Genomic DNA, 27,691 nt, shown 5'->3' on the forward strand with positions numbered 1-27,691 from the left:
ACATCACTGAAAGAAGAACCAAAGGAGAACAGGAGTGTGAGCACACCATTGAGGAATGCACCATCCAGAGAGCACAGCCATGCCAGCCAGCCCACACTGAGCGGCTGAGTGCCCCTGCAGGTGGTTGACCCCTGGAGTTCCCTGGGTGCTACTTGGGTTTTTTTGCACAACAATAGTGAGGCTCCCTCTTTTAATTGTGAATCAGCTTCGCAGTCCTAAGTGCCATTTCCTGACCTCCTAAGACAATGGTAGTTCTGCATTTCTTTTTAGATTTGTGTTTGTGTAGACAATTGACCCAGTTAAGCCTGCTTCCTTTGGATGTTAATGTTAGTCTGTTTATTATATACAGTGCCTAGCACCTAGTATATTATTGAGGTCCTTAGTACTGTACACTGTGACTATATCTGTAGAGGGTCTTTAAAATGATTATTAAGCTAAGATGAGGCCACTAGAGGAACCCTAATTCAATATGAGTGGTTTCCTTATAAGAAGAGATGAGAAATGACACACACACAGGAAGACCACATGAAATACTGGGAGAAGTTGGTCTCAGAACATCAGCCTTACTAACAACTTAATCTGGATCATCTGGCTTTCAGAACCATGAGAAAATAAATTTCTGTTTTTTTAAGCCAGTCAGTCTGTGTATTTTATTATGAAAACCCTAGCAAACCAATACAATTCTTAACAAATAATTTTATCTTTTTTTCAGAGACTGATTGGGAGTGGCTTTCTTAGTTGTTACGGGGTACAGATCATTCTCTTCTCTGTAGGGTTTGTGAAATGCAGAAGAGGAAAGCAGAATGTTTATGGCTTTTTCTCAGCTACTGAAATTGTTCTGGCTTCTTTTTGAAAGGATTTTGCTTGTGGAAAATTGACATTTTATTTGAGACCACATCCTAGAATGAGTTCATTCTGCCCGTCCTCCCCGCCAGCTCATCCCATGTTGGAGCATGGTGTTGGAGATTGTCATTATAGCAGTGGTGTTGGAGATTGTCATTATAGCAGTTTGGCCGTAGTTGAGGTTTCTGTTGCGAAACAGGCTGAAGGGGTCCCAAATGTGGAAAGCAGATGTTTCTCTTGTGGCATGTCTTGCAGAATTGTCTGGCAAGAGCAATGTCTTCTGTGAGGAGGATGCTTGAGAAATGCCATGTATTTCGCAATGACTAAGGAAGAAAGGTAAACTTTTAGCTCTTTGTTCTTAGAAGAGTCTAGTTTGCTATTTATTGAGAAGTCAAACAGTATACAAAGACCTCTTCTCTATTCTTTTAAGAAACTTGTTTATTTTCTAGTATCTTGATCCTTCATGAAGCAACTGCATTTTTTTTCTTTGGGGACAGCTGCAAAAAAAATTACTTAGTGGCTTCTATAGAGTCATCATACTGATGTCCAAAAAATATATTTAAAAAGAAATTGTCAAAATTCATGTCTTAGTTTGGGCTGCTATCGTAAGATCTCATAAACTGGATGGCTTAAACAATAAAATGTTTATATCCACAGCTTGGGTGGCTGGATGTCCAAGAATGGGGTGCCACATGATCGGGCTCCTGGTGAGGGCCTAATTTGCAGACAGCTGCTTCTTGTTCTGTCCTCACATGGAAGGTAGAGAGATCATCTCTGTCATGTCTCTAGTTGTAAGGACACCTTATGAGAGTCTCACTCTTTGGACCCAATTATCTTCCAAGGGCCCCACCTCCAAATACCATCACTTTGGAGGTTAGGATTTCAACATATGAATTTGGGGGAAACACAGACATCAGACCATAGTTAGGGAAGTTCCAGAATAGCTAATACTTTGTATGTTTGGAGTGGCATACGGAGTCTTTGCAATATATATCTTTAGATCCCATAGTTATTACATTTAAAAATACCATTCAAATGCAAATGGAAATTTCAGTTATTAGATTATCTTGATCTGGTATTATTATGTCCTCAAGTAGATTTAAGGAATTACTCATTAAAAGGGCAGTTTTCAAAAAGAATTGCCAATGGATTAAGTTACACTAGGTATTGGAGTTCAATTTAAGAAAAAATAAACCTCTTGGAAAAAAGGCCTTGTTTAAGTAGAGCAATTTATATTGCATGTTTATAATGTTGTTTTATAATTATAATGTTTTATATGATTATGTTTTAATTTATGTTTTTATAATTAAAGGAATTTGATAAAATCCATATCCCTGCATATGTTTGAATAACAACAACAAAAAAGAGCTGGAGAAATGGAAAAGATGGAGAAAAATATAGGGGAGGTAACATTATTTAAAAAAGAAGCTTATTATACTCCTAAGATAGTTACTGGCTTGCTTGAACTCAGGGATGGTGGGGTGTGGAGATGCAGAAGATGAGAGAGAAAAAACAGAAAAACCCTGGGGGAAGGAAAGTAGAATAAGAACGTTGCAGACTGGCTTTATTTAATTTGTTTTTTGCGAAGTGAACGTCTTGGCATTATCTAGACCACAAGACGTTCTACAACCAAATGGAGGTAATTAGATCTTTCTTCTCCATCAAGGAAAATTACCCATACATCTGTGTCAGGTAAGTGAGAGTTTACAGAGAAAAACCAAAATTGTTTACTTGAATTAGTCCTTGTCCAGGTGGGTCCCAGATGTACTCAAGCAATGAGAAGTAAATTTATATTCTTGACTCTGAAAAGGATTTTTAAAAAATTCTTCTCTGTACTTTTTCCAGGAGAAAAATCATTTACAGATTGTTTATAACACAAGCCCCAGGCTCTGTTAGGTTGCCTCCTAGTCTAAAGCTTATTTATATAAGGAAAACAGCACAAACTAGAGGACATTTGTTCTATTCCTGACTTCAGGGGAAGGCCACGAGCACATTCTATCACATTGGGGAAATTTTTACCCATCGACTGATTTAGCAGGTTTCTTTCAGCAATAAAATTCTGTATTTGTGAAATTCTCTCCAGGGAAACAGATTATTTTAAAAAACAACTTATTAGGGTTGGGGTTGTAGTTCAATGATAGAGCAGTTGGCTAGCATGCATGAGGCCTGGATTTGATCCTTAGCACCACAAGAAAAATAAAATAATAAAATAAAAAATTTATTGAAGTGAAACTCACACAACATAAAATTGACCATTTTTTTTTGTTGTAATTGGACACAATACCTTTATTTATTCATTTTTATGTGGTGCTGAGGATCAAACCCAGGGCCCCGTACTTGCTAGGTGAGCGCTCTACTACCAAGCCACAACCCCAGCCCTACTTTTTTTTTTTTATTTTGAAGCAGGGTCTCACTGTTTTAGGGACTCAATAAATTACTGGGGCTGGCTTTGAACTCCAGATCCTCCTGCCTCAGCCTTCCAATTTGCTGGGTGTGCGCGACTGCCCTCCACTCAGTGATAAGTTCTCCACCAAAACACTCTTAGTGCAATTGGGAACAAAAGCCACTCTCCCTGTGGCAGAAAGCTGTGAGGTCCAAGCTGTCGACAGCCATGTTTCCTGCCGTGTGGAGGAGGCCAGTCTATGGTGAGGAAGAAGGAAGTTGACACAGAGTAGGAGAAAAGAGGGCCACAGGGTCCTGAGGGCTTTCAGGTACCTTGTTGCAGATGTCCCTAAGGAAAATTGACCGTTTTAAAGTGCACGATTCAGTAGTATTTGCTACATCACAGTGTTGCATAACCAGCACCTCTATCGAGTTCCAGAACACTTCTATCACTCCAGAGTAAAAACTCTTACCCATTAAAGCAGTTTCTCCCAATTTCTTACCATCCCCAGTGCCTGTCACTTTTCATTCCATCTTTATAGATTTATCTATTCTGGATATTTCATATAAAGGGAATCATATAATATGTGAACTATTCTGTCTGTCTTCTTTTGCTTAACATTTTGAAGGTTCATCTGTGTTGTAACATGTCCCGATTTATTCTTTTTTTTTTTTTTTTTAACTAACATTGCATTGTGTTTGTAGACCACATGTTTGTCCATCTACTCATCCATTTGGGCAAAACCCCTTTGGGCTTTTTCCACCTTTTGGCAATTGTGATTAGCAGAGCTGCAAACATTCACTTGCATGTTTTCAATGCTTTTTGCTTACATATATAGGAATAGAATTGCAGAATCATACGTTCAGCTTTTTGAGGGGCCTCCAGACTGTTCTCCACAGCAGCCGAACCATTGTGCATTCCCACTAGCAATGTACAAGTGTTCTAGTTTCTCCATACCCTCACCAATACCTCTTTTCTGTTAGGTTTGTTTTAAAAAATTTTATGATAGCCATCCTGGTAGCTATGAAGTGGTATCTTATTGTGCTTTGGATACAGCAAAACATGATTAGTTTAATTCTTTCAAAGTCAGCTTTTAAAAACAAAGTTGATGAAGTCTAAAGTGTCCAGAATTCAGTGAACACTCACCGTACTTGTTGTAGGTCACCCGTATCAGGCCTTGACCAAGTCCACTAGCACTGTGTTTAGAAAGAGAAAAATTTTTATTTTTCTCAAGAATGGTCAGCTCTTTTGGTTGGTAGGATTAGAAATACAGAAGAGAGAGATCCAACAAGAGCCACCTGCAGTAGCACTTTAAAAGACTGCATTTGCTTTCTATTGTACCCAATGGTTCCTGACTTCTTAAGGGGGCATTCAACTGAAATCGCAAAATTTTTATTTTTTTTTAAGAACCAGGGCTAGTTCTAAATTTTAAGAACAGAATTTACTGTTTAACACATGTTTTGCCAAATAAGTGTTGTAAAATAAGTCAAATACTGAGGCCATTTCTTTGGAGGTTTAAAGCATATGCAAGTAAATGTAAGAAAATCTCTGATCCAGTAAAACGAGGAGGAGTAAGGTTCAAAATTAAATGTCAAGGGAAAGAAGTAAAAGGCATGATTTAAGAAGAATATGGAAAGACCATATTTTGATTTAGTGTGTCTACAGAAACACATATTGTTCTCTAAGAATAGAAAATCTGCTTAGGGCTGGGGATGTGGCTCAAGCGGTAGCGTGCTCGCCTGGCATGCGTGCGGCCCAGGTTCGGTCCTCAGCACCATATACAAACAAAGATGTTGTGTCCGCTAAACTAAAAAATAAATATCAAAAAAATTCTCTCTCCCCACCCCCTCTCTCCCTCTCTCTTAAAAAAAAAAAGAAAAAAAAAAAGAAAATCTGCTTGAAGACACCTGAGACTTAGGTCTCTGAAAATCTACATAAACTGACACCAACCGTGGGATTCTGGTCATCAGTTTTCCTTGGTAACAGAGTATGTTAAAAACCCAATCAGGCAAACAACAGTCATTTATAGTCCCTTCAGCCCTTAAGGAGCATAAAGTTGCTAAGGAGAACATTCTGGAATAGCTGTAGCTTCCATGAATAAATTATAGAGTGAGAGGCGGCAGTGTTTGGATGCTCATTTCCCAGATACGAGATGGAGAATTTAATTAACTTGCAAGACTAAATGCTCGGGAATGGGAATTGAATCAGATTAAATTTCATTTAAAATTGCCTTAGCTGCTTGTAATTGGTGTCTGATTTCAAGGCATTTCAATGGAGTAAGTGGTATGAATTCTACTTTGGAAAATTATAGTCAAGCCAGTGGTACTTCTAAAGTCCATGTGTGAACCAATTCATTGGCCTTTTCAGTTCTGTGTCTGCAGCACATGCCTCATCTCTGGGAGTCTGCCTGAACATCTCATGTATGTCCTACTTCCCTTTACCCAGCCTCAACCCCTGGAGGGCCCCCAATTTATCTGTTTATTGCCTATTTACTCTTTCCTCTTAAAAACTAATTAAGCACTAATGTTTCTCCAGGAAGACTATTCCGATCCCCTGGCTCAGGTAAGAGCTCTTGGCCATAAGAGCAGGTACTCAGATATTTCTTTTTCATCACCCTTGTTTGCCCTGTTTGTTTAATGTCCGTATTCCTTGCTAGACTCTAAGTTGCGTTCAGGCAGAGCCTTGCCTGGCTCTATTTTCTTGGTGCCTTTCTCTGTCCTAACTCAGGAAAATGTTCATGATAGTCATCATTTGAATTGATATTACTTAGACATCTCTTTCTCCTACCTTGACTCAGAAAAACCACAGCTCTAGCTGGCCCATTTCATTGTTTTCTGTTGAACAAGCTTCACTGGAGGATTGGTTTCTGGTTGGATTGTGTGTGTGTGGATCCAGAGCCTCCAGCCTCTTACCATCAGAAATTCTTCTCCAGGCTTTTCTGTGTTGAAAGTTCTTCTAAAGAGAATTTCCAAGATGCACAACTAATGCCATACCAACATCAGAGAACTATTACTTTTAAAAATGGTGCTTCTTCACACACATCTGCTCACACATCTGAATTAAATGTTATTAGAAAACTATAGCACTCCTGAAGCTACAAAAACCTGTTGTGGAAAACTGGAAGAAGTGTGCTTACATACTTTGAAGGGTCTGGTTGGCTACTGTTAGAAGAGAGAAGGTCGTTGTGTTGCTGCTTTTATCTTTCTGAAGACTTTGATGAAGCATATCCAGGGGACTTAGCCCTTCAAGTCACTGGACATCCTGTGGAGCCAGGGCAGGATTTAATGTTCTGTGACTGACAGGAGGGTTCTGAGTACTACAGCTGGTTGAGTCATAAGAAAGAAACATTTCACCAATACTCCTTCAGTGAATTCATCTGGTTTTCCTCAGTTTTTCCAGTAGGCATGCCTGCTCCCAGTACTTGAGAGACCTTCCAAGCACTTATTTCTTTATCAGAGAGTGGGCACCCCCTAGTGGCAAATGCGAAGAACGACGGTACAAGAGGCCTGTTTTAAGTCTATAGACCTTGTAATGATGACAGCAATGGTTGGTGACTTTTGCCTAACTTTTGAAAATTTATATGTAAATTATGATATGGTAGTAAGTAGCTGTACATTAATCCTAGATTTTAAGTCTTTTGGGTGTAGAATGTGCCCCCAAAGCGCTCATTTACAGGTGGAAATTGTCTCTTAATCATATTACAGTCATTCTAAAATTTTGATGTACTTAAGTATCAGCTGAGAAATCTAATTAAAACCTCTGTTTCTAGCCTCAGTTTGAGAATTTCCAGTTCAGCAGATATTTAAAGTGGCCATAAACCCATGTGTTTAAAATAAGCCCTGATGAGTTTGACCTGTGTGGCCTGTTCACTGAGAAATGCTAGCTAAGAGTGTGGGTTTACAAATTCAAGTAGCAGCAAGCTTGTGCCATGTCTGCCAGGACTGTGATGGTAGGGTCTATTCCTTAATCACTCATAGCCTCAGTCACTCATCTGTAAAAAAGTAGTAACAACACCAAATACAGATGGCTATCACAGGACCTGAGATTCTAATACAAGGAGCTTGGTATATATATATATATATATATATATATATATATATATATATATATATATATGATCTGGTCATAGGAGACAGCAAGGCATGTCAGCACTTACTGTCTGCAGTATTCATCCTAATGAACTACAGGGCCAGAGAAAGTCCAGAGGGAGCCTGGACTTTCTGGATCAAAGAGGCACTACTACATCCTGGGCCCTGGGGTCTCCACAGTGAGGTGCTGCCATAAATAGAGCATCCCTTACTCAGGACAAGTATCTGTTGACCCCATGTGGACAGTCATAAAGGACAAGCAGTGAGGATTCTGAACAGCCTGTACAGAAAGGTGTTTTGAGATTAAGAGAGGGAAGCTTTATTTTTTGAAAAAACACCATTGTATTTCCCAGGCCAGATGGACAAAGGAACAATTGAAGCTCGTAGCTCTCTTATATAATTGCATTTCTGGAACAACCTCTGTTTCCTCATCTATAAAATGGGCTGATATCAATACTTTTCCCACATAGTTCTGAAGAACAAATGAAAGAAGATGTGTGCAAAACCTTTCATGTGATGATTGACAGTACTGATCTTAGAAAGTACTTTTCTCTTTCCCATCCTTTCTGTTGTGAATATAATTGTAGCATCCTTTTTAGTGAGAGATAGTAATCAGAAGAAGGGAAACAGATGATCCAGGTGTGTACTGAGATTTTAAAACTTTATCAGTGTTTTTTTTTTTTTAAATTCATATTTAAGACTGGCACAGTGGCACATGCCTGTAATTTCAGCAACTAGGGAGGCTGAGGTAGGAGGATTGCAAGTTCAAAGCCAGCCTCAGCAACGTAGTGAAGCCCTGAGAAACTTAGTATGACTCTGTCTCAAAGTCAAAAATAAAATAGACTGGGGATGTGGCTTAGAGGTTAAGCACCACTGGGTTCAATCCCTGGTACCAAATATGTGTATGTGTGTGTGTATGTATACATATAAGTACATAAACATACATACATACATAAACTTAAGTTATATTATTTTAAATGCATTAACATATAAAGTTTAATACACATATTAAAATCACACATTATATATTAAAAATTACACATGCAACACATATTCATGTATGTGTTTTAATATAAAATATGTGATTTTAATAATTATACTGTTGTTTACACAGTTTTATGTACATAAAAAATTGACATTTTTGTTCACGAATCAGGCAATCAATGCAGAGGTTATAAGAGTGTAAAGTAATCACTCAGAAAATTGTGAAGTCAGTGTGGATTTTCCCAGTGACACTCTTTAATCTGTGTTTGTTTTTTAAATCTCCCATGTATTCTCCAATCCTTCCTGTTTGCTTCATTTAGGTGGACTTTCCCAAGTTAATGTGATTCTACCCCTTGCCTGGGAAAGAGCCATCCTAATCATGCTATATCTAGGATGGGCCACTAGAGGGAGCCAACGCTCAGTGAGTGAGGTCAACCTAAGGGAAAGAAGTGATCAGTGGGTGTTGATCAGAGGCCAAATCTCAGAAGTTATGGGTAGCATATTTCAGATTTATTAAAAAAACAAATAGGTAACAAGTCAGAGATTTGGCTAGGAATGATTTAGAAAGGAACTGAAGGCATTATTCCACAAAACATTCACAGTTGTGTGCTGGAAACAGAGAGCAGGGAAGTGTTTTAGAAGCATTTGCGGTGAACGATGGAGGGCCCAGCCTCATCATACTCCTGTTTGCTGATCCACATCTGCTGGAAGGTGGACAGAGAAGCCAGGATGGAGCCCCCGATCCAGACAGAGTACTTGCGCTCCGGAGGGGCAATGATCTGTGGGTTAGGATGAAAAGGAAAGGGCATTAATGCCATCAGGCAGCACAGGGGATTTCTACCATGGCCCACATTTTGTGGATTTGGCTGCTGTTTTCTGTGCAGTCTTGGGTGGTGAGGAGGCCCTGTACTTAGAGATTCCTCACTGAACCCATTTATTGTTCTGGCTTCCTTCATGGAATCGGTTCCAAACCACCCATAGCGTCTCTCTCTCACATTGTTTAACCAACTGAAAGTTGACCCCCAATCCTGGGATGACTACCAGTCCTGAATGACCACCATATAAGCCCTGACAAACAAGTCCTCCAATTTCCATGAGCTGTGCTTCAAAGCTCATCATGACACACACTTTCTGTAGAACCAAACACCAGCATCTTCTAAGAAGTTTTAACTGTGCCAGAACTTTTATTCAAATCTTTTCCCACTGAAGTCCACTGCTGCTCTCAGAAATTCTCTGCCATAAGGGGACTCAGCGTCCATAGTCCCAGTTGGGAAGAACAATTCCATGGAATGGGTCCCCATTAAGCTATACTGGTTGAGTTTTCCCAGAGCTCAGGCCAGATGTGTGAGAGCATGGATACGATTATTAAGTAAATGAATGGTTTAGGAGGAGAAAACTGAATTGGACCCCAGGTCTTGTCCTGTAGCAACTCAAATAGCTAGAACTGAGCAACTCCAAATTCCACTCCAGACTGGGATTCTTCAATAGAAATGAAAGCTTCAACCAACAGGTGTTTCTGAAACTGCAGTTAAAGGGATAACTTTCTTTTTTCCTTTAAGCTCTGATTGAACATTTATTTTAAAATACAAATAGCTGACATTTACTAAGCCCTCTCTAAATACCAAGCACCATGTTAGACATTTTCCATGCGTTATCTCACTTAATTCTCATTACCACCTTGAAGAATAAATATTAAATTGTTCCCACATTATATATGAGAAAACAGAAGCTGAGAGAGGTGTAAGTAACCGGTCACAACCAATGCAGAACAACTGGTCAGGGTCAGGCCCAATATTCAAACCAGGGTTCTCCTAGTTGTGGATTTTTTTTTTTTTCAGGCAGTGGTTTTAGATTTCCAGTAAAGTTGCAAAGACAGTACAGAGAGTTCCCACAGTTCCCTCACCTGGTTTCATTCTTCCCTAATGGGTCATCTTACTGTCTACAGTTTTTAAAGGATCTCTGTACTCTGTTGCCATGCAGGGGGCCAAAGTTTCACTTTCAGTTCTATTCAAGAAATCAGTTTGGAGAACTAGGAATTGCCCAACTCTCCCTACAGCCTCTCTCTGTTCAGCCACCTCCCCACCTCACTAGTTTGGTGCTGAAGTGTACCCCCCAGCAGCCCCTCCCTCCTGTATGGTAGTAAGAGGTTGTGGGCTGATCCCGCAGACATCCAAGGAACACATGCCTTTCAGGAAAGCCTCTCTTCTCCCCACCTGAAGTCTTTTAGCACAGGACTTCCCAGAGGCTAGCGAGACAGAGAGAAAGAACGTGTGTTGAAGTCTAGCCCATTCTCTTATGTTGCAAATCCTTTGCTAAAGAGAGAAGGGAGTGCAAACAACAGAGAGCTTGTCGTGACTGCCTTGCATGTGTGTGAACTGCACTAGAATTGCCACTTTCGCTTCCTATGACATGGGTCAGAAGGTCTCAGTGTAGCATTCTGATTTCAGAGAGCGATAAGAGCCTCTGAGGAGTCACCAGCCAGGGGACACTTCCTTCTAAAGGAACCATCACCATTTAATCTCTGAGTTCCCTTGCTTGGAACTCAAAGCCAAAACCATTTAGGGACCTGGGTGGCTCAGGGACTGAGTCTGGTCATGCCAGAGTCATCCTGTGATTTTGAGGCACTTGAGTCAAAAGATGTTTCAGACAGAGAGATCAAGAAAAGACTCTAATTCCTGGCCACTGGTGGTCACATTTAGCCATGAAAGAATACAAGCGACTAAATCTACAGGGTTTAAACTGCTTCAGAAATGTCTGGCTCATCTGTAGTTTTAGAAAATGCTCTACATGTGAGACACCCTGTTTTTGTGATGAGGTAAAACAACAAAATATATGTTCTGAAGAGATATAGGCATGTGGGGAGCTGCATGGACCTCGATGGCAGCTGCAGAAAGAGGCTGATAAACAAGCATAGTGTAGAACAAAATTTGTATAAAATAATGTAGTTTCTCTTATGAACTGGATTGACTTCAATAAAGTATGGGACGTGTGTAATTTTACCCACTGGCTGGCCCTGGAACCCATGAGTGCATATGACCAGGATGTGGCCTCAAAAGAGTCCTTTCCATCTGGTTATGGGGCTGACACCCCTGGTGGCATAGCCTGGGGACTGTCACTGAACAGTACCTTGATCTTCATGGTGCTGGGCGCAAGGGCCGTGATCTCCTTTTGCATCCGGTCTGCAATGCCTGGGTACATGGTGGTGCCCCCTGAGAGGACGTTGTTAGCATAGAGGTCCTTCCTGATGTCAATGTCACACTTCATGATGCTGTTGTAGGTGGTTTCATGTATGCCAGCAGACTCCATCCCTGAAAAGAAACATAGGCCATAGTCCTTGAGTGGGGGCAACACTCAGGTTAGACAGAAAGACCTGACTTGAGCACTTGGATGATCTTACACAGGATGAGCCTAGGTAGGTGTAATAATCTAGAAGTCACTCATCTGAGAGACCAAAAGAGTCTTGTTATGCTCCATGTCCTTCTGCCTCTGTCTAATGGGGAAGTCCTGCTGCTCCTCCACAATGGGACTACAACATGCTAATACCAATTTTTAAATAGATGCTCTACTGTACATGATTTAAATCAGAGACAAAGCTTTCAGATTCCCTGTAGAAGGTCCCACACCTAGCCAATGTCACAGTCATCACTCAGAACTCTCTCATCTCTCTATAGCTGCTGCCTCCTAAGCCCACTCAAATCTAAATAGGACTGAATCATTAGAAAAGTGTTTCTTCCTATTTGGACAAAGACTCATTTTTTTCTTCAGTCTTGATACTTTTTTGTCAAAATTTTTTTTTTTTAATTTCTGAGGTGGGCCTTTTGGAAAAACCTTCAGGTGGCTCTTCACCTTTTGCAGTGCTGTGATCTAATACTAACAATGGTACTAGCACCTAATTATTAATTACTAATGATATCTAAACAGTCTTCATTTATACATGAAGACACTGAGGCGTGGGGAAGTTAAGTGACTTTCCCAAGCTCATGAAATAAGAACAAAGTCTTAAACCCACGGTCTCCACTCCCAGAGGCTAGCTCTGTAAAAACCTATGCCACCCCAACTCTCGAGATTGTGAGGAGTGTGATGTACAATAAAGTCTCCCCAAGTCAATGCTTGTCCATTTCTCTCTGCCCCACACTGTTCCCAAAGACTAAGCACTGAGCACATCTTCCCCAACCATCCCACTGGCTTCTAAGCACAGATTTAAGGCTTTTGGCTTGATCTCCACATAGTGTCTTCCTAGGAAGAAAACTCCTTTCCTGGGCTTCTTCCACCTTCTCATCTTGGAAACATGATACTTCTTTTCCCTGGTTTAGAAATGTCTTTGGTCTCGGGTCCCTGACACATCTCACATGCATATGGGCTTTGGTAGCCACAGGCTGCTGGATGCAGGAAAAGAGGGTGTCTCCCCTTCCTGGGGAAGGGTTTTTTGTTGCCTACCAATGAAGGACGGCTGGAAGAGGGTCTCTGGGCAGCGGAAGCGTTCATTGCCAATGGTGATCACCTGCCCGTCAGGCAGCTCGTAGCTCTTCTCAAGTGAGGAGGAGGACGCAGCAGTGGCCATCTCATTTTCAAAGTCCAGGGCTACATAGCACAGCTTCTCCTTGATGTCTCGGACGATCTCACGTTCAGCTGTCAAACACATGCAGATGTTACAGCACACATTAGGATTTACACAGATGCTAAAGATCTACCTGCTCCACTTCAGTCTTATGCAGAATCAGCTCCTCAGAGGACCCACAGTTTTCCAGAAGCCTTCAAGATCTTTGCTGCCTGTTCCAGATAGATCGTAGCTCAAACCCTAGGCACATTTGCCACTTTCTGGAAAGAGGTAGGTGCTGGCTCAGGACCAGTCCAGTCCTGGAGGCTCCAGTGGTGCATATGGAAGGAGATATGGGAGAAGTCGGCAGACTCCTGTGCTCTGAAGCTCTGAGCTACTAATTACATAGGAATCCCTAGGAACTTTTGGGAGGTATTTTGGGATCCCTTATGGGGAGTGGGAATGAAATTAACTCAACTTCATACTGCAAAAGGAGACTTTAATATCACCAGGGCTCAAACTTGGAGCCTGAAATACACCTCAGGCGCGTCCAGAAATCAGTACATTTGGATAATGCCAAATTGGTGAGGGCTGTATAAGCAGCTAGAGTGCAGGAACTGTCTCCATGTTTCTAGCAATGTCTGACACTGCCCTCTTATGGAGAGAGAGTGTGTGACAGCAGCTTTGACAGACATGCCTGGCCAGTGTTAATAATAGCTAACAATGGCTGAATGCTTATTCTCTGCTAGGTTTTCCACATGGATTATTTTATGTCACATTCCTTACAATCATGAGAGTAGGAATTTAGGCTCTTCTCCATTTTTCAGATAAAGAAACTATGGCTTATCAAGGTTAGCAAGGTTAGTAAACGTGTCCAAAGACATAGCTAGTGAGTAGAATTTGGACTTAAGTCCTGTTTAGAGTTGCCAAAGATTGCCAATCACCACACCATTTTATCTTCATCTTCTATATAGTCTTTTGTATTTGCTAATGGAGATTTTAAAATATTCAAGTATTACAACTCCGGCTCACAATACGAGGCAATTATAACTGTTCTCAAAGAAATTCCCCGAAGTAGTGTATAATAATTTAGCAATTCAACATAGCCAATGAAACTATGCTTTGCTTTGTGCATAGAATCAGGCCTTGCCATCATCAAGTCTCCATCCCATCATCTCCCTGCATAGTCACAGTGGTCCTGTAAGTTCCCCTGAAGAACACGCTGCCCTACACCCCCTGGCTTTTATTTCCCACAGGCCTCACCAGTAGTCACAAAGGAATAGCCACGCTCCGTCAGGATCTTCATGAGGTAGTCGGTGAGATCTCGGCCAGCCAGGTCCAGACGCATGATGGCATGGGGCAGGGCATACCCCTCATAGATGGGCACGTTGTGGGTAACACCATCTCCAGAATCCAGCACAATGCCTGGGGGACAACGGGCATGATACAAGTCACTGCAGCAGGTGGTGGGCAGTCACTTACTGGTGTAGTAGAAGGTTTTTGGGGAAGGGGACTTTATAAGCCTTTTATTTGAAAGGAAGAAAGAAGGTATTTGATGGAAGAGAGAAGGTGGTTCAGGGATTGGGAAAAAACAAGAAGATGGAAACTTCCTGCTAGAGAAATTCCTGCTAGAAATAAGATGTCTGGGGATTATCTTGAAAAGGCGAGAAGATCTTTTGAGGGCTGAGATCAATCCTACCAATTCTAACTCACCCCTTATCTGTCATGAACCACGTTTATAACCATCGAATACCATAACTCATGGTATATGCATCTGATCAAGGCTCCCATTCCAGCCACCTACCAGTTGTACGTCCAGAGGCATAGAGGGACAGCACTGCCTGAATAGCCACATACATGGCTGGAACATTGAAGGTCTCAAACATAATCTGCAAAATAATTCAAAGAGCTAAATTAGTGATGTGCCAGTCTTACAAAGAATGTTCAAAGAATGTTCCTCCATGATGAATGCAGACGGGACCATCTGGCTCTGGGCTGCAGAGACCAAGGTAATGAAGAGCCAAGGAGAAATGAAGGTACTAATGGAGAGACCATCATATCGGTAACCTGATAGAGAAGACGGGGAGTAGTAGGCATGCAAGACTTGGCCAGGAGAAATGAGGGTCTAGCTTGTGGCTCTGATCCTGGCCCTGCCTTGAGTGTGACCTGTGAGAAGTCACCGAATTGATAGTCTACTGATGTGGGCTTCATTCCAGGTTTCTCAACTATAAACAGAGGAGGGGTTTATTTATTTATTTTTAAAGTTTATTTATTTATTCTAATTTGTTATACATGACAGAAGAATGCTTTTTAATTCATAGTACACAGAGCACAATTTTTCATTTCTCTGGTTGTGCACAAAGTAGAGTCACACCATTCGTGTCTTCATACATGTACCTAGGGTAATGATGTCCATCTCATTCCACCATATTTCAGAGGAGGGGTTTAGACTAGATGAGCTTTTAGTTTCATCCAGAATAGAAAGTCTAAGACTTATTAACTATATAAAAGCTAAAAGAAAAAGAAAAGACAATATCCAGTTTTGATTTCTCTGGCTTAAAAAAAGAGACCTTTTATGCCGGGCATGGTGGCATACACCTGTAATCTCAGTGGTAGGGAGGCTAAGGTAGGAGGATCATGACCTCAAAGCCATCCTCAGCAACTTAGTGATGGCCTAAGCAACTCAGCAAGACCTGTCTCTAAATAAAATAATAATAATAGCTGGAGATGTGGCTTGGTAGTTAAGTGCCCCTGGGTCCACTCCTCAGTACAAAAACAAAATAAAAAAAGAAAGAGACCTTTTAAACCTGAGGCTTTTCAAAGTCTGATGCTCAGACTGGTTGGGAGTACCCCTGATTGTGTGAATCTGTCTGTGCTTCCATTTCATCCTTTTTTATATACCAACCCTCACCCTGGAATGAGGCCACTCTGGCTGCAGTAGGAAGGTTCTGCTTCATGGCAGAAAGGAACTGCATTCCAGTGACAGGACCACATAATGAATGCCAGTGCCCCAGTTTATGCAGTTTGCCCGAGAACCAGAGCACCTCCAGGTCACTCATGCACCAGAAGATGTCAATGGGCCTTGATTTCCCCATCCATACTACCCTCCCTGGTCTGTGACTCAGAATGCCTGGAATTTGCTAAAGAGCCATGATTCTCAACCATTTTTCTGCCTACATGCCATTTAGAGGAACAGAAACTGTCATCAGAACAACAGCTTGTGAGTCATTCCCAGACCACCTGGGCTCTGCTGTGGAGAAGAACCTCAGGGGCACTGGTGTGAGCACCAAGAGCTCTTCTGGAAAGGGACCTGCAGGATTTACACATGTCATTCTCCAAGGACGAAGACCATGAGTCAGTTCCAGGGTCAATACTCTGCCTCTCCCAGGTCTGTGATCTTGGGGAAATCACTTAATGTATCTGAGTCTTGATTTCTTCAATCAATTAGTCAGCATAGTAATTGCTGCTTCATGGTGTTAGGATTTAAAGAGACAGTGCATGCAAAATGCCTAGTCCTATGCTTGACCACAGTAAGAGCCAAATTGACATTAGATGTTGTGATTTAATAGCTCATCCAAACCAGAAACTTTCTATGGCTAGTGGGCTAGATGGGCTCCGGCTGTAAGGTCTTGAGCATCAGACAGGTAACAATAATGACAACTTTAATTATTTGTTTCATGTTCAATTACCATGATACATGTTTATCATTTGGATCATTAGCCTTCACAGCAATCATTTGAAAATTAATAGTACTACTATGATTCCCAACTAATAGACAAGGAAACTGAGGCTCTGAGAAATTAAGCGGGCTCTTTATAAAACTGATAAATGACACATCCATTTTCAAGCCTAGATCTGTCCTACTATATGTCATACTGCATTTTGAAATCACTCCTCCATAAAAATAGTAACATAATCATGTCCCTTCTTGATTAGATCTTCTAAATTTTCGTGGAGATAAAAGATCTATTTTGCACTAAATATGTGAATACCATCAAGACGTTCCTGGCCTTTGGGATTTCTTAGCTTCTGGAAAATGATCAGTCTGTTGTGGATTGCTGACTGGGGTCCTCTCTCTGTTGTCCTGTGTAGCTATATTCTAATAGGACTTTTCCCAACCCCCAAAGTCCTGTGTAGCTATATTCTAATAGGACTTTTCCCAACCCCCAAAGTCCTAGGTGCCTAAGCCATTATTTACCTGGGTCATTTTCTCCCGGTTGGCCTTGGGGTTCAGGGGTGCCTCAGTGAGCAGGGTTGGATGCTCTTCAGGGGCAACACGAAGCTCATTGTAGAAGGAGTGGTGCCAGATCTAGGGAGCAGGGGAGACAGAGGAGAAACACATGAGGTGATGTTGCAGGGCAGTGCAGACACCGACAAGGGACCAGAAGGAGCTAGATTAAACCAGGGCCAAGGGAAATGCCACAAGTCCTCCTCACATGCTCATATTTGTGCAGATGCAGAGACTTACCACAAAGAGTGTTAGTACTCTGTGCAAAGGTTCACATCTGGTAAATGACTGAGCAAAACCCCAGGCCCAGGTCTGTGAGGCTGGGTGGTGGAGTATCAAGGGCACAGACTCTACAGCAAACTCTGGCTTCAAATCTCAGTTCAGCCACTTTGTAGTTAGGGAGCTTGGCAAGTTTTTAACTGTTCTCAGCTCTAGTCTCACCACTGGGTATAGGGAGATGAGAATAATTAGAATGTACCCCATCAAGTCTTTATGTGAATGAATTAAGTAAGACAACCCTGGAGTTACTAGTCAATACCTAGACCAGAGCAAATTTTATTATTATTCAACTGTATCTTCTTCACCTTCTCCTTCCATTTTAGTTACTAAAATTTTAATTTAGTAAATAAAATGAGAATGAATGCATACATGAATAAACAAATGAGGCTGACCTCAAAACCTAATTGCCACTTTTAATGCTTTTAGAGAAACTGTTCTTTGCTGCGTGTGGGTGCAGAAGAGAACAAGTCTGCCTTCTGCTTCCCTCTCTGCCCCCTAGGGCTGTCAGAAGCTGGCCTCTGTCCACAGAATCTGGGTCTTCCATTCAGGGACAGGCGTTTGGCCTTCAGGTGCTTCTAAAAAAATCTCATGCCATTTTATATACAGCGTGTTTATGTGAATGTGCTTTGGGTAAAAATACATTTACTTTATGGTTGAGAGTCCTTTTTAATGCCCAGATGCCCCAAAGAGCACATTATTATAAACAGGGCAACATGAGTTAATTTTTAAAAGCATGAAAATTCTCTACCAGCACCAGGAAGACAAGATTCACCTAGAATCCAAACAAAACAAAATAAAGACTGCTAGTGAAAGCTTATAAATTAACAAAAGTTTCTGTTTCCTTGGTTTGAAATTGTGGGTCTCTAGAAAGGAAAAGAGACACTTGACAGTTATGCTTCTTTGATAAGAAGGGGGCAGGGCACACAAAGGTGGTTTAGGAACGTTGAAATTGAAATCCACTCTAAGGATCCGTGGAAAGCTGCTCCTGAACTCTCCACACTCATTCCACCAACTAGATGTTCGATTTGATAAACATGTTTGTCTTTTAAAATGGCCAGGGCGAGGGTGGGGGAGCAGAGCACTTAAGAACCCTCCCCCCCCAGTCAGATTGTGTACCGTGGTTACCTTTAAAAAACTGCCAATCTGGGCTGGGGTTGTGGCTTAGTGGTAGAGCACTCGCCTAGCATGTGCAAGGCCTTGGGTTCGATCCTTAGCACCACATAAAAAATAAAAAAATTAAAGATATTGTGTCCAACTACAACTAAAAACTAAATATTAAAAAACCCCAAAAAACAAAAAACTGCCAGTCCATCTCTTCTTCCATCCTTCCAGAATTTTCTTTGGATTTAAATGTTAGAAATTAAAAAAAAAAAAAAAATTATTCTACTAATCTCTCTCTGGGAGCATCCATTCTAAATGCTGTCAGCTCCACAGAGAAACTTCTAAAAAGCCGTTTCCCACTGATGTTAGCGTCTTCTCCTCAGTGCAAACTGCCATCTTTTCAAACCCATAATCTTAAATGAGGTGAACCAATTTATAGGCAATTTTTGTAGAGAAATATAGATGTAGGTATTAAATTACTAATGAATTCTAGAAACACTATGTGTTTTTATTTAAAATTGGTAAATGTGTATGAGAGTATGTGTGTCAAAGTGAGTTTAGTGAGCCAATAGATAAATAAAATGCCAGATGTACTTTTTAATTACATTTTTTTTTGATGTTAGGGGTGGAACTCAGGGTCTCACACATGTTAAGTGTGAATGCTCTGTCATAGAGCTATATTCCCAGTCCCCTGCACTTAATATTTTTGTCACTTTCTTATCATTCCTTATGCTTATTCATTGATCACTGGTATTTCTTTAAAATACCTAATATCAAATATCAAAATCCTATAATTTAGCCTTTTCTCTTTATTAGCTCTTTTAAAAGTGTTTTGGAGATAGGGCTTCACTTAATGCAATGCAGAAAGGTCATCCTTTAAATATTAATTTAAAACTTTTGTCAGCTATGATTGTGCTTCAGTATGTGGAGGAGTGTTCAAGAATGTTACCAAATCCACAACATCACAGTTCCCTTTTTCAATAGTAAAAATTATAATACTTTTTATTTAAACTCTTGGGGTGAATTAATGAAAAGCTTTCAAGAACAGGTTTCAACTCCTCTTTAGCTAAGTTGCACTGAAGGAATGCCCACACAGCCTCTGAGGAGAGTGTCAAGGAGGGTCATTCCCTAGGCCAATGCTCATGCAACGCTTGTCCTATGAGGGTGGTCCAGATGACATGAGGAATGGACTGGGCCGTTAATTCCCACCACTAGCAAAGGGCTGCTTCTCTAATCAATAAAACTCCTCCCCTCTAAGTTGTTTACACAATCTGGTAGGCAAGAGAATTTTTTTGTTGTTGTTTTAGAAGAAGTATTTCAGTGTTATTTTTCCCTATTGAGTAATAGTCTAGAATAAACATTAACAAATAAAAGTGCAATTGAGAAAAATGAGCCAGTTATGTTCCCCAGAAGTAGCATGTTGTTTTGAATCAGGGACCGTGGGAATTATGCAAGCTGGGGTCTCAACCTGGAGCAAACTTCCTGGTACCTTTTCCATGTCGTCCCAGTTGGTGATGATGCCATGTTCTATCGGGTACTTTAAGGTCAGGATTCCTCTTTTGCTCTGTGCTTCATCACCTACGTAGCTGTCTTTTTGTCCCATTCCCACCATCACTCCCTGAAAAGGTTCAACACAGCACAAGTCAGTTTCTCCCAACACTTGCAAATTGGTTGCAACCAGCTCACAGAGGGTTAAAACATTGAGACAGGAGGCTCCTTTTTAGTAGCAATAATATGAGTCATTGTCACTTTGCAAAGTTCCTTAGTTGACAGGAAACAGACAAGAACCAGCCTTTAAGCAGCAGAGGATGCTGTGGGAGTGGCAACTTTACACTGTGTTTTTTTTTTTTTTAACTTATATGGTCTTTTTTTTGTGTGTGTGTGTGTGTGCTGGGGATTGAACCCATGGCCTTGTGTATGCAAGGCAAGCACTCACCAACTGAGCTATATCCCCAGCCCATAAACTTCTATGTTTCTTGATGAGATCTGTTAGGGCAGAGATTATGTCTGTCTTGCTCACCATCGTAGCAGACTGCTATTAACTATCATAGCAATCAACTATTATAATTGCCTAAACTAGTTAGCTGCTTTTTTCTAAATCATTAAGGTGATGTTTTAAAAAAAATCCTCAGTGGATTTTAAATTGCTCTGGAGTGACTGTTTTAGAATTGCAAAATAACTATGGCCACTATAAATCATATAATATTTGTCTTGTATAAAATATGTCCATTGTGCAGAGTTCAAGAAAAAGACAGATTTCATCCATCAGAAGAGGCTTCTGTGACTTATTCTCATGAATATACACCAAATGGAGAGCCATAACCATCAAGCAGATGGGCTTAATACACAAAATACATTTTGGATGTGAGGTAGAATTTCTGAGATGAAACCACCTAGTTTTTACCAAATGGCTGCCACCAATATTTTGTTTATACATAATATGTAAAATTACTTAGTGACTACAAAGATGTATTTTAATGACAGCTAACATCACATAAAAAGACATTGATATCAATGTTGTTTTCATCTAATACCAAGCTCTCTGAAGTTGAGTGACCTGGATCTTTATTTTAGGTTCTTTTCAAAGAGTAGATATGGTTTACTACATAGGATAACTCAAAAGTGTTTATGATGATGATGACAATGATGATATTTAGACAAAAAGAACATATGAAAAAGGGTCCGACTATATCTGATAGACACCCACCCACCAAACAATCTGTATTTTATATGAAACTGGCATTTACTCCTAGACATGGATTATTCTATCTACCTACCTATCTATCACTCTATCTATCCATCTCTCTCTATATTTTTGTGGCACTGGAGATAGATCCCAGGGTTATCACCCATGTTAGGAAATCACTCTACTGCTGATCCATATCCTCAATCCATCACCGATATATTTTTAACAGGTTACTGAGCAGAGAGCAACAGACAATTTGTGGGTACACATGGGCAGAGAGGGATCTAACCTATAGCCCTATTCTCTTGCTGTTCTCAGAATTTCACTCACCTGATGTCTGGGACGTCCCACAATAGATGGGAAAACAGCCCTGGGAGCATCGTCCCCAGCAAAGCCAGCTTTACAGAGTCCAGAACCATTGTCACACACCAGGGCAGTGCTGTCCTCTTCTTCACACATGACTGGAACGGATTCACAGGTTTCTACATAAAACAGGGAAGAAGCAGTAGGTGTAAAAGAGCCGTTATTAAGCACTTACCGGATGGCTTCCATCTCCAGAGTGGGTTTGGGCCCCTCCTCTGTTTCAGGCTTTCCTCTGACTTATCTATCACACAACCTTTTTACCTTAAAGTACTGTAAGGTTTTGATAATCCACAGGGACACTGCTACATCGATGTTCATAGCAGCACAGTTCACAATAGCAAGACTGTGGAACCAACCTAGATGCCCTTCAATAGACGAATGGATAAAAAAATGTGGCATTTATACACAATGGAGTATTACTCTGCATTAAAAAATGACAAAATCATAGAATTTACAGGGAAATGGATGGCATTAGAGCAGATTATGCTAAGTGAAGCTAGCCAATCCCTAAAAAACAAATGCCAAATGTCTTCTTTGATATAAGGAGAGTAACTAAGATCAGAGTAGGGACAAAGAGCAGGAGAAGAAGATTAACATTTAACAGGGATGAGAGGTGGGAGGGAAAGGGAGAGAGAAGGGAAATTGCATGGTAATGGAAGGAGACCCTCAGGGTTATACAGTGGAGGGGGTAGAGAGAGGGGAGGGGAGGGGAGGGGAGAGGTGGGGAGGGGGGAGGGTGGAGGATGGGAAAGGCAGCGGAGCACAACAGACACTAGTATGGCAATATGTAAATCAATGGATGTGTAACTGATGTGATTCTGCAATCTGTGTATGGGGTGAAGGTGGGAGTTCATAACCCACTTGAATCAAAGTGTGGAATATGATATGTCAAGAAATTTGTAATGTTTTGAACAACCCACAATAAAAAATTAAAAGAAAAAAAGATAAAAAAAAAACCTCTGACTTACATGTTTGTATCACTGGCCCTCAACACAATGACTGGCACATCACATATTCTTACCAGCACTTTAAAGATAGGCTGAGCTTCCAGCCTCCGAGACTCAATCTTCACAGGGACACATTACATACTATTTAGGAAGCACCTAGAACTTTCTGTATTAACCCAAACATATTTTTCCAGATATGTTATACTTTTCAATTTTTTTTTCCTAAAAAACACTCCCCAAAATTCTGGGAGATGAACAGCATGTGAAACTTTGGAAATGTTAAACTGCTTAGATGTTTAGTTAACATAAATGTTCAATATAATGGTCTCTTTTTGGATCCTGAGGACTTTTACTTGACCTTCAGAGCAATGTTAAAATGAGTCAAGATTTCCTAAGATGGTACTTAAAATTTTAGGCATTACACTTATTCTTCATTAATAAAAGTCACCTTTAATCTAAAAATTCAACAAGCAAGGGTGAGTCTATTGAAATTACATTTCACGTAGTAGAATATTTGCTGCCATTAAGAAAGATAAATAAAAAGAAGATGACAGAATATTCTTATGTAGTAATAAAAGGTTAGAGAAAGTAGTATTTTTGTCCATAAAGATTACATATACTTATCAAGATATTGACTGCGGATATTTGGAAATGGTTGCTTTTGTAGCAGTTTGTAACTATCTTCCCTGAGTTCTGCTATATTCTCTAATTTTATAAATTCCTTTGGTTATAAAACAATATTTTAAACAGCCCACTTTTAAGCTTGGATTCTTTGATGAAGTCTGGAAGCAGAAGTACCAATACAACTGTGTGAAACTGAAGGCGTAATAGTAGATGTTTTCATCCAGTGCTCTCAGTTTTACAAGTGTAAAGTGATTTGTTCAAGGACACACAGGACATTGAGGCAGAGCCCAGCCAGATACCAGGTGCCTGTTGGCCACCTTGTGCTTCCAATCCAAGAGTCTTTACATTTTCCTAACAGAATTCGAGAAATAGTCTGTGAAGAGAAGTACTATCAGAGTTCTCTGCCTGGCATTGATGCCTTTGAGATCTCAAGATATCAAGTTGAGCAAGATGATTCTTCTGTTTTTATTTTATTTTATTTTGCAGTGCTGGGGATCAAATTCAGGGCCTTGCCTTGTGCATGCTAGGCAAATGTTTAACCACTGAGCCACATCCCCCGTTCAGATTCTTCTTTTAAATGGGTGAACTTATTGTTACTCCAGACCTACGTATAAATGGCGATTCTGTTAAGGAAATTTCTAGGAAGTAGGAAAAAAAAGTTTTCTTTTTTTTCTATTAATGATCTGGAGTTTTGCCAGATCATTCTCACAAAATCAATGCTATATCATCTCAAATGGTCAGAAATTCCAGAGCAGAGCTCCATGTAGTATAGTCCTTTGAAAAGAATATAAACCTCAGTTGAGATGACATATTTTAAGATCAAGGCTTACAAAATTGTCTCCAACTGACAAGGAACTCCAGGCTCAGGGCATTGAAGTGGCTTGTCCAAGATCCACAGACTGACACACTGAGGACTCTGGAGATTACATAGTGACTGTGACTGCTAGGATTTGCCTCCAGTCTCTACGACTTAAAAGTTATGTGATTTAGCAAGTTATCCAACATCTCAAAATTAGAGTCTTCTGAACTATAAAACAGCCAAAATATTGGTAGATAGCTCAAAGAGTTCATATGAAGACTACATTTTTAAAGAAATATTTAAAATAATAAATTGTTCATATACATTATAAATTCTCCATAAATGTCTGTTTCATCATAATCGCCATTATTATATGACTATCATCATTATTATGATATTTTTGTTTCTAATCTTTGGTTTCTTTTCACACAACTCAAGATCAGAATGAAAATCTTCAATGTGTGTATTCCACTTGCAAAATGGAAAATGGAATTTATAAATGGCTTGTTCTCCCTCCACCCAGCTTCCCTTCCCTTTTCAGACACTGATTATTTGGCTTCCTTCCTAACAGATCCAGAGACATTCCAACACAGGTAGGAACTATAAGGGAGATGCAACAGAAGAAGCACTGAGTGCTGAGCATATGTCAAAGGCAGCCGGCCGCAGGGGATCAGCAGGCAGGCTGTGGATGTGCTAAGCCTAGTCTCCAAATGGACAGTAACAGCTGATCACAGGATAAAATATTTAAAATTAGGATGCTCTCTGAAAATAGGAAGAGATATTCCTAATAAGCCTTTTGTTGGGCAGTAATGTTTTGGGGGAAGTGTTTGAATATACTCAGAAAAAGTAGGCTGATCCCATAGCATTAGCAAGAATGCAGAAAGAAAAAAAAAAACCTCAAAATTCAGTAAATATATGTATATTTGGTGAAAAATGTCCAGGAAGAATTTTAGAATCTCCAAAAGGAGCACTGTCATCTGTAAGAAGTCTGTGTCCCCAGAGAGAGCTGATTTGATGGTTTACAAACAACTCTTATCAAACCTGAAATGAGCAGCTTGTTTCGCAGCAAAGCATTTCCTAATTAGGTAAAACATGTTCTCTCCAATGTCTGCTTTTGGAACTGCACCTGGGTCAGGGGGTTTGCTCCAACCAAGTACAGTCCATCTTGTGCCAAAAATGAGTAGTTAGATGGGGCGGGGGAGGGGGGCGGGGAGAAGGGAGGAATGGTACTTTTCCCAGCTCCTTGGTCTTGAAACACAAACCATATTTAGTCATGAGTCACAAACGGAAGGAAAATCTCAGCGTGAAAACTGTGGTCCAGTTCTGGTTGACGCTGCCAAACCCTGATTTACAGCAAAGTTCTGGGGTGGCAGGGCCGGCTCCACAGTCACACTTGCCTCACCAGGCTGGGGGGAACTTGAGGCTGAGAGAAATGCAAACCAGACCTCCCTCTGCTGGGACACACAGCTGTCAGATGCAAGCTCGGCTCCCTCCCTCTTTCTCTGCAGAGAAAAATTTAAGTTGGTTGCTTGCTGAGTTCTGCCGAAAATGACCAATGATGCAGATCCTAACAAATAAGTTCACAGATACACTCAAGAGACACACATTTCCAATATAAGATACTACTAATTAGATCCGGGGGATTCTACAAGCAATACATAAATTCAGTTAAAATCAAATTACCCTCTGTTCACTTCTAAAATCCACTTCCAAAAGCATCAGCTGCACCTAAAATACAGTCCAATGAAAATTCCACACTAAATTTGAACTATAAAATAAATTCCGGAGTTTCCACTGCCTAAATATAAATAAATGTGTAATTTACTATAAAGAGCTAGTCTTTATCCCTAGAACGTGCTACAAAATCTGAGCTGTTGGTTTAGTACAAACAGCTTTCACAGGTGATATGCATGAATAAAATTCATTCCATCTTCCTCTCTGCTTCCTCCACCATCCAACCTGCATCTAAACCTTGTCTCAGATGTTAAATCACGAGAGCCAAAAGCTATAATCATATTAATGGTACGATCTTCATTCAAAAATATCAGATTGCATGAGCCTATCCAAAACCTTGCAGACAATGTCTGATTATATTGGATAATACAAGAGCCAGTGGAATCTCTTAAGTCACATCCCTGGGCGGGTACCACTTACCCTGATGGTGCTTGGCTCGGCTTCTCCACTCTGGGTGGGTGGTGTCCAGGGAAGCTGAACACTGAAGTGTTATATAGCCCCTTGTTCTGCTCCCCTCCCACTTGCTTCCCAAACAAGGAGCAAAGACGGACTGGAGCCCATCGTTCAGTCTAACACAACCATATAGGGACCTCAGCACAAAACTCTCTCATCTGGGTGGCTGGAGGCTGGAGTCTCTTCCACTGCATTCCACTGCTCTGCTTGTGAAATGGGAGGCAGCTCAGCTGCCCGTGGGAGATAAACAGTTCAAGTCTTCAGAACAACTGCTGGAGTGCCCAGAGACACTGGGCTAGTATTATAGGGCAGATGCAGGCACAGTTTGCACATTCCTCAGGAGATATCAGGCTGCTGTCTGGCTGGCCTTTCAGGCTACTTCCTAGGGAACTTAGAGCAGAACGGGGCTGCCTCTGACTAGCAGGGACCTTTAAAAACTCTCCTGCAAAGGAGGCTTGCAACAAAGAAAGCTATGAGTTCAGTTGCCCACAGATAGGTAGAGGGAGTCTTTATGGCAGTCACCCCATGTTAACAAATCGAGTTCTTGAGTGGTGCTTAATGGAAACAAGAGTTGAGGTATAGATACAGAACTAATGGGCCCTGTTTCAAAGATAGAATGTAAGCTTTACCATAACCACTTTAATCCTTTGGTACATTAGATCTGTCTATTAATTTTTCACTGAGCAATCTAGCAGCATGATAAGGAGCCATCCTTTGGCCAGAAAGACTACCAGGCACTCTGTCACAAAATTAGTTGGAGAGAAAAGAGAAGGTGGGGAGGAAGCCTCCTCCTCTCTCCCATGAACTCTTTTGACAGGAATACAGATCAGGGGACCCCATCATTTCTCAAAAACATTAGCTGTCATTCTCAAGCATCAGTGAATAACTTCAATGGCTTTATGCTTCTCTACTACTTTCCTCCAAGCCAAGATTATAAATCAATTCATAATAGAAATATTTTTGATGGATACCATGAGTATTTCTGGACTGTTGACATGTGAGAAAAGTTCCAGAATGAAAGGCCTTAATTTACAGCTGTGATCAGCTGTTCACTCATTTGATTTGTGGTAGACACATACATATGTGCATATTTATCTTTGAGGAATTTCGTTGTTGGTAATTAGAATTTTTTTGTGGGAGGAGGGACTGGGGATTAAACCCAGGGATATTTTACCACTGAGCTACATCCCCAGTCCTTTTCATTTTATTTTGAGACAGAGTCTCACCAAGTTGCTAAGGGCCTTGTTAAATTGCCCAGGCTGGTCTCAAACTTGCACTCCTCCTGCCTCAGCCTCCCAAATCACTGGGATTACAATCATGCACCACCACACCCAGCCATCATTATAAAAACCTAAATAGCTTAATACTAAATCATAACAGAATATCTCTGTATTACTCAGGATTTTGTGAACTGTACCTCATTTCTACCAACCATAAAATACAAGTGCTTGAATGCTAAAATATGAAGACTACATAGTACAACATAGAGTTGGGCATTTGGTATTAATCCAACAGTTTTCATCACAAGGGGTCATGTGAAGCAAAAATTCCATATTTTCCTGATTGAGTAAAGGTAGGATCCCCTCCACTATCATTTCTGTCTCAAGCAGTGTCTATGTCATCCCTGATATCTTGACAAAAT

At 40.6% G+C, this 27,691-nt stretch overlaps 1 protein-coding gene across 1 annotated transcript; it reads right to left on the reverse strand.

The window, feature by feature from the left end:
* Positions 1–8,786: 8,786 nt before the first annotated feature.
* Acta2 (actin alpha 2, smooth muscle) lies at positions 8,787–26,170 on the reverse strand. Its single transcript, XM_046456782.2, has 9 exons — positions 26,017–26,170; positions 21,460–21,611; positions 19,933–20,061; positions 17,034–17,144; positions 14,640–14,724; positions 14,099–14,260; positions 12,736–12,927; positions 11,425–11,606; positions 8,787–9,077 (listed from the first exon to the last, which is right to left on the reverse strand). Exons 2-9 carry the CDS (start codon positions 21,586–21,588, stop codon positions 8,934–8,936), a joined length of 1,134 nt encoding a protein of 377 aa, XP_046312738.1. The 5' UTR covers positions 21,589–21,611; positions 26,017–26,170; the 3' UTR covers positions 8,787–8,933.
* Between the last annotated feature and the right edge of the window lie 1,521 nt (positions 26,171–27,691).

This window comes from Marmota monax, unplaced genomic scaffold (genome assembly GCF_021218885.2).
Source record: "Marmota monax isolate L192 unplaced genomic scaffold, Marmota_monax_Labrador192_F-V1.1 WCK01_AAM20220418_F8-fsc00166, whole genome shotgun sequence".
NCBI lineage: Eukaryota > Metazoa > Chordata > Mammalia > Rodentia > Sciuridae > Marmota > Marmota monax.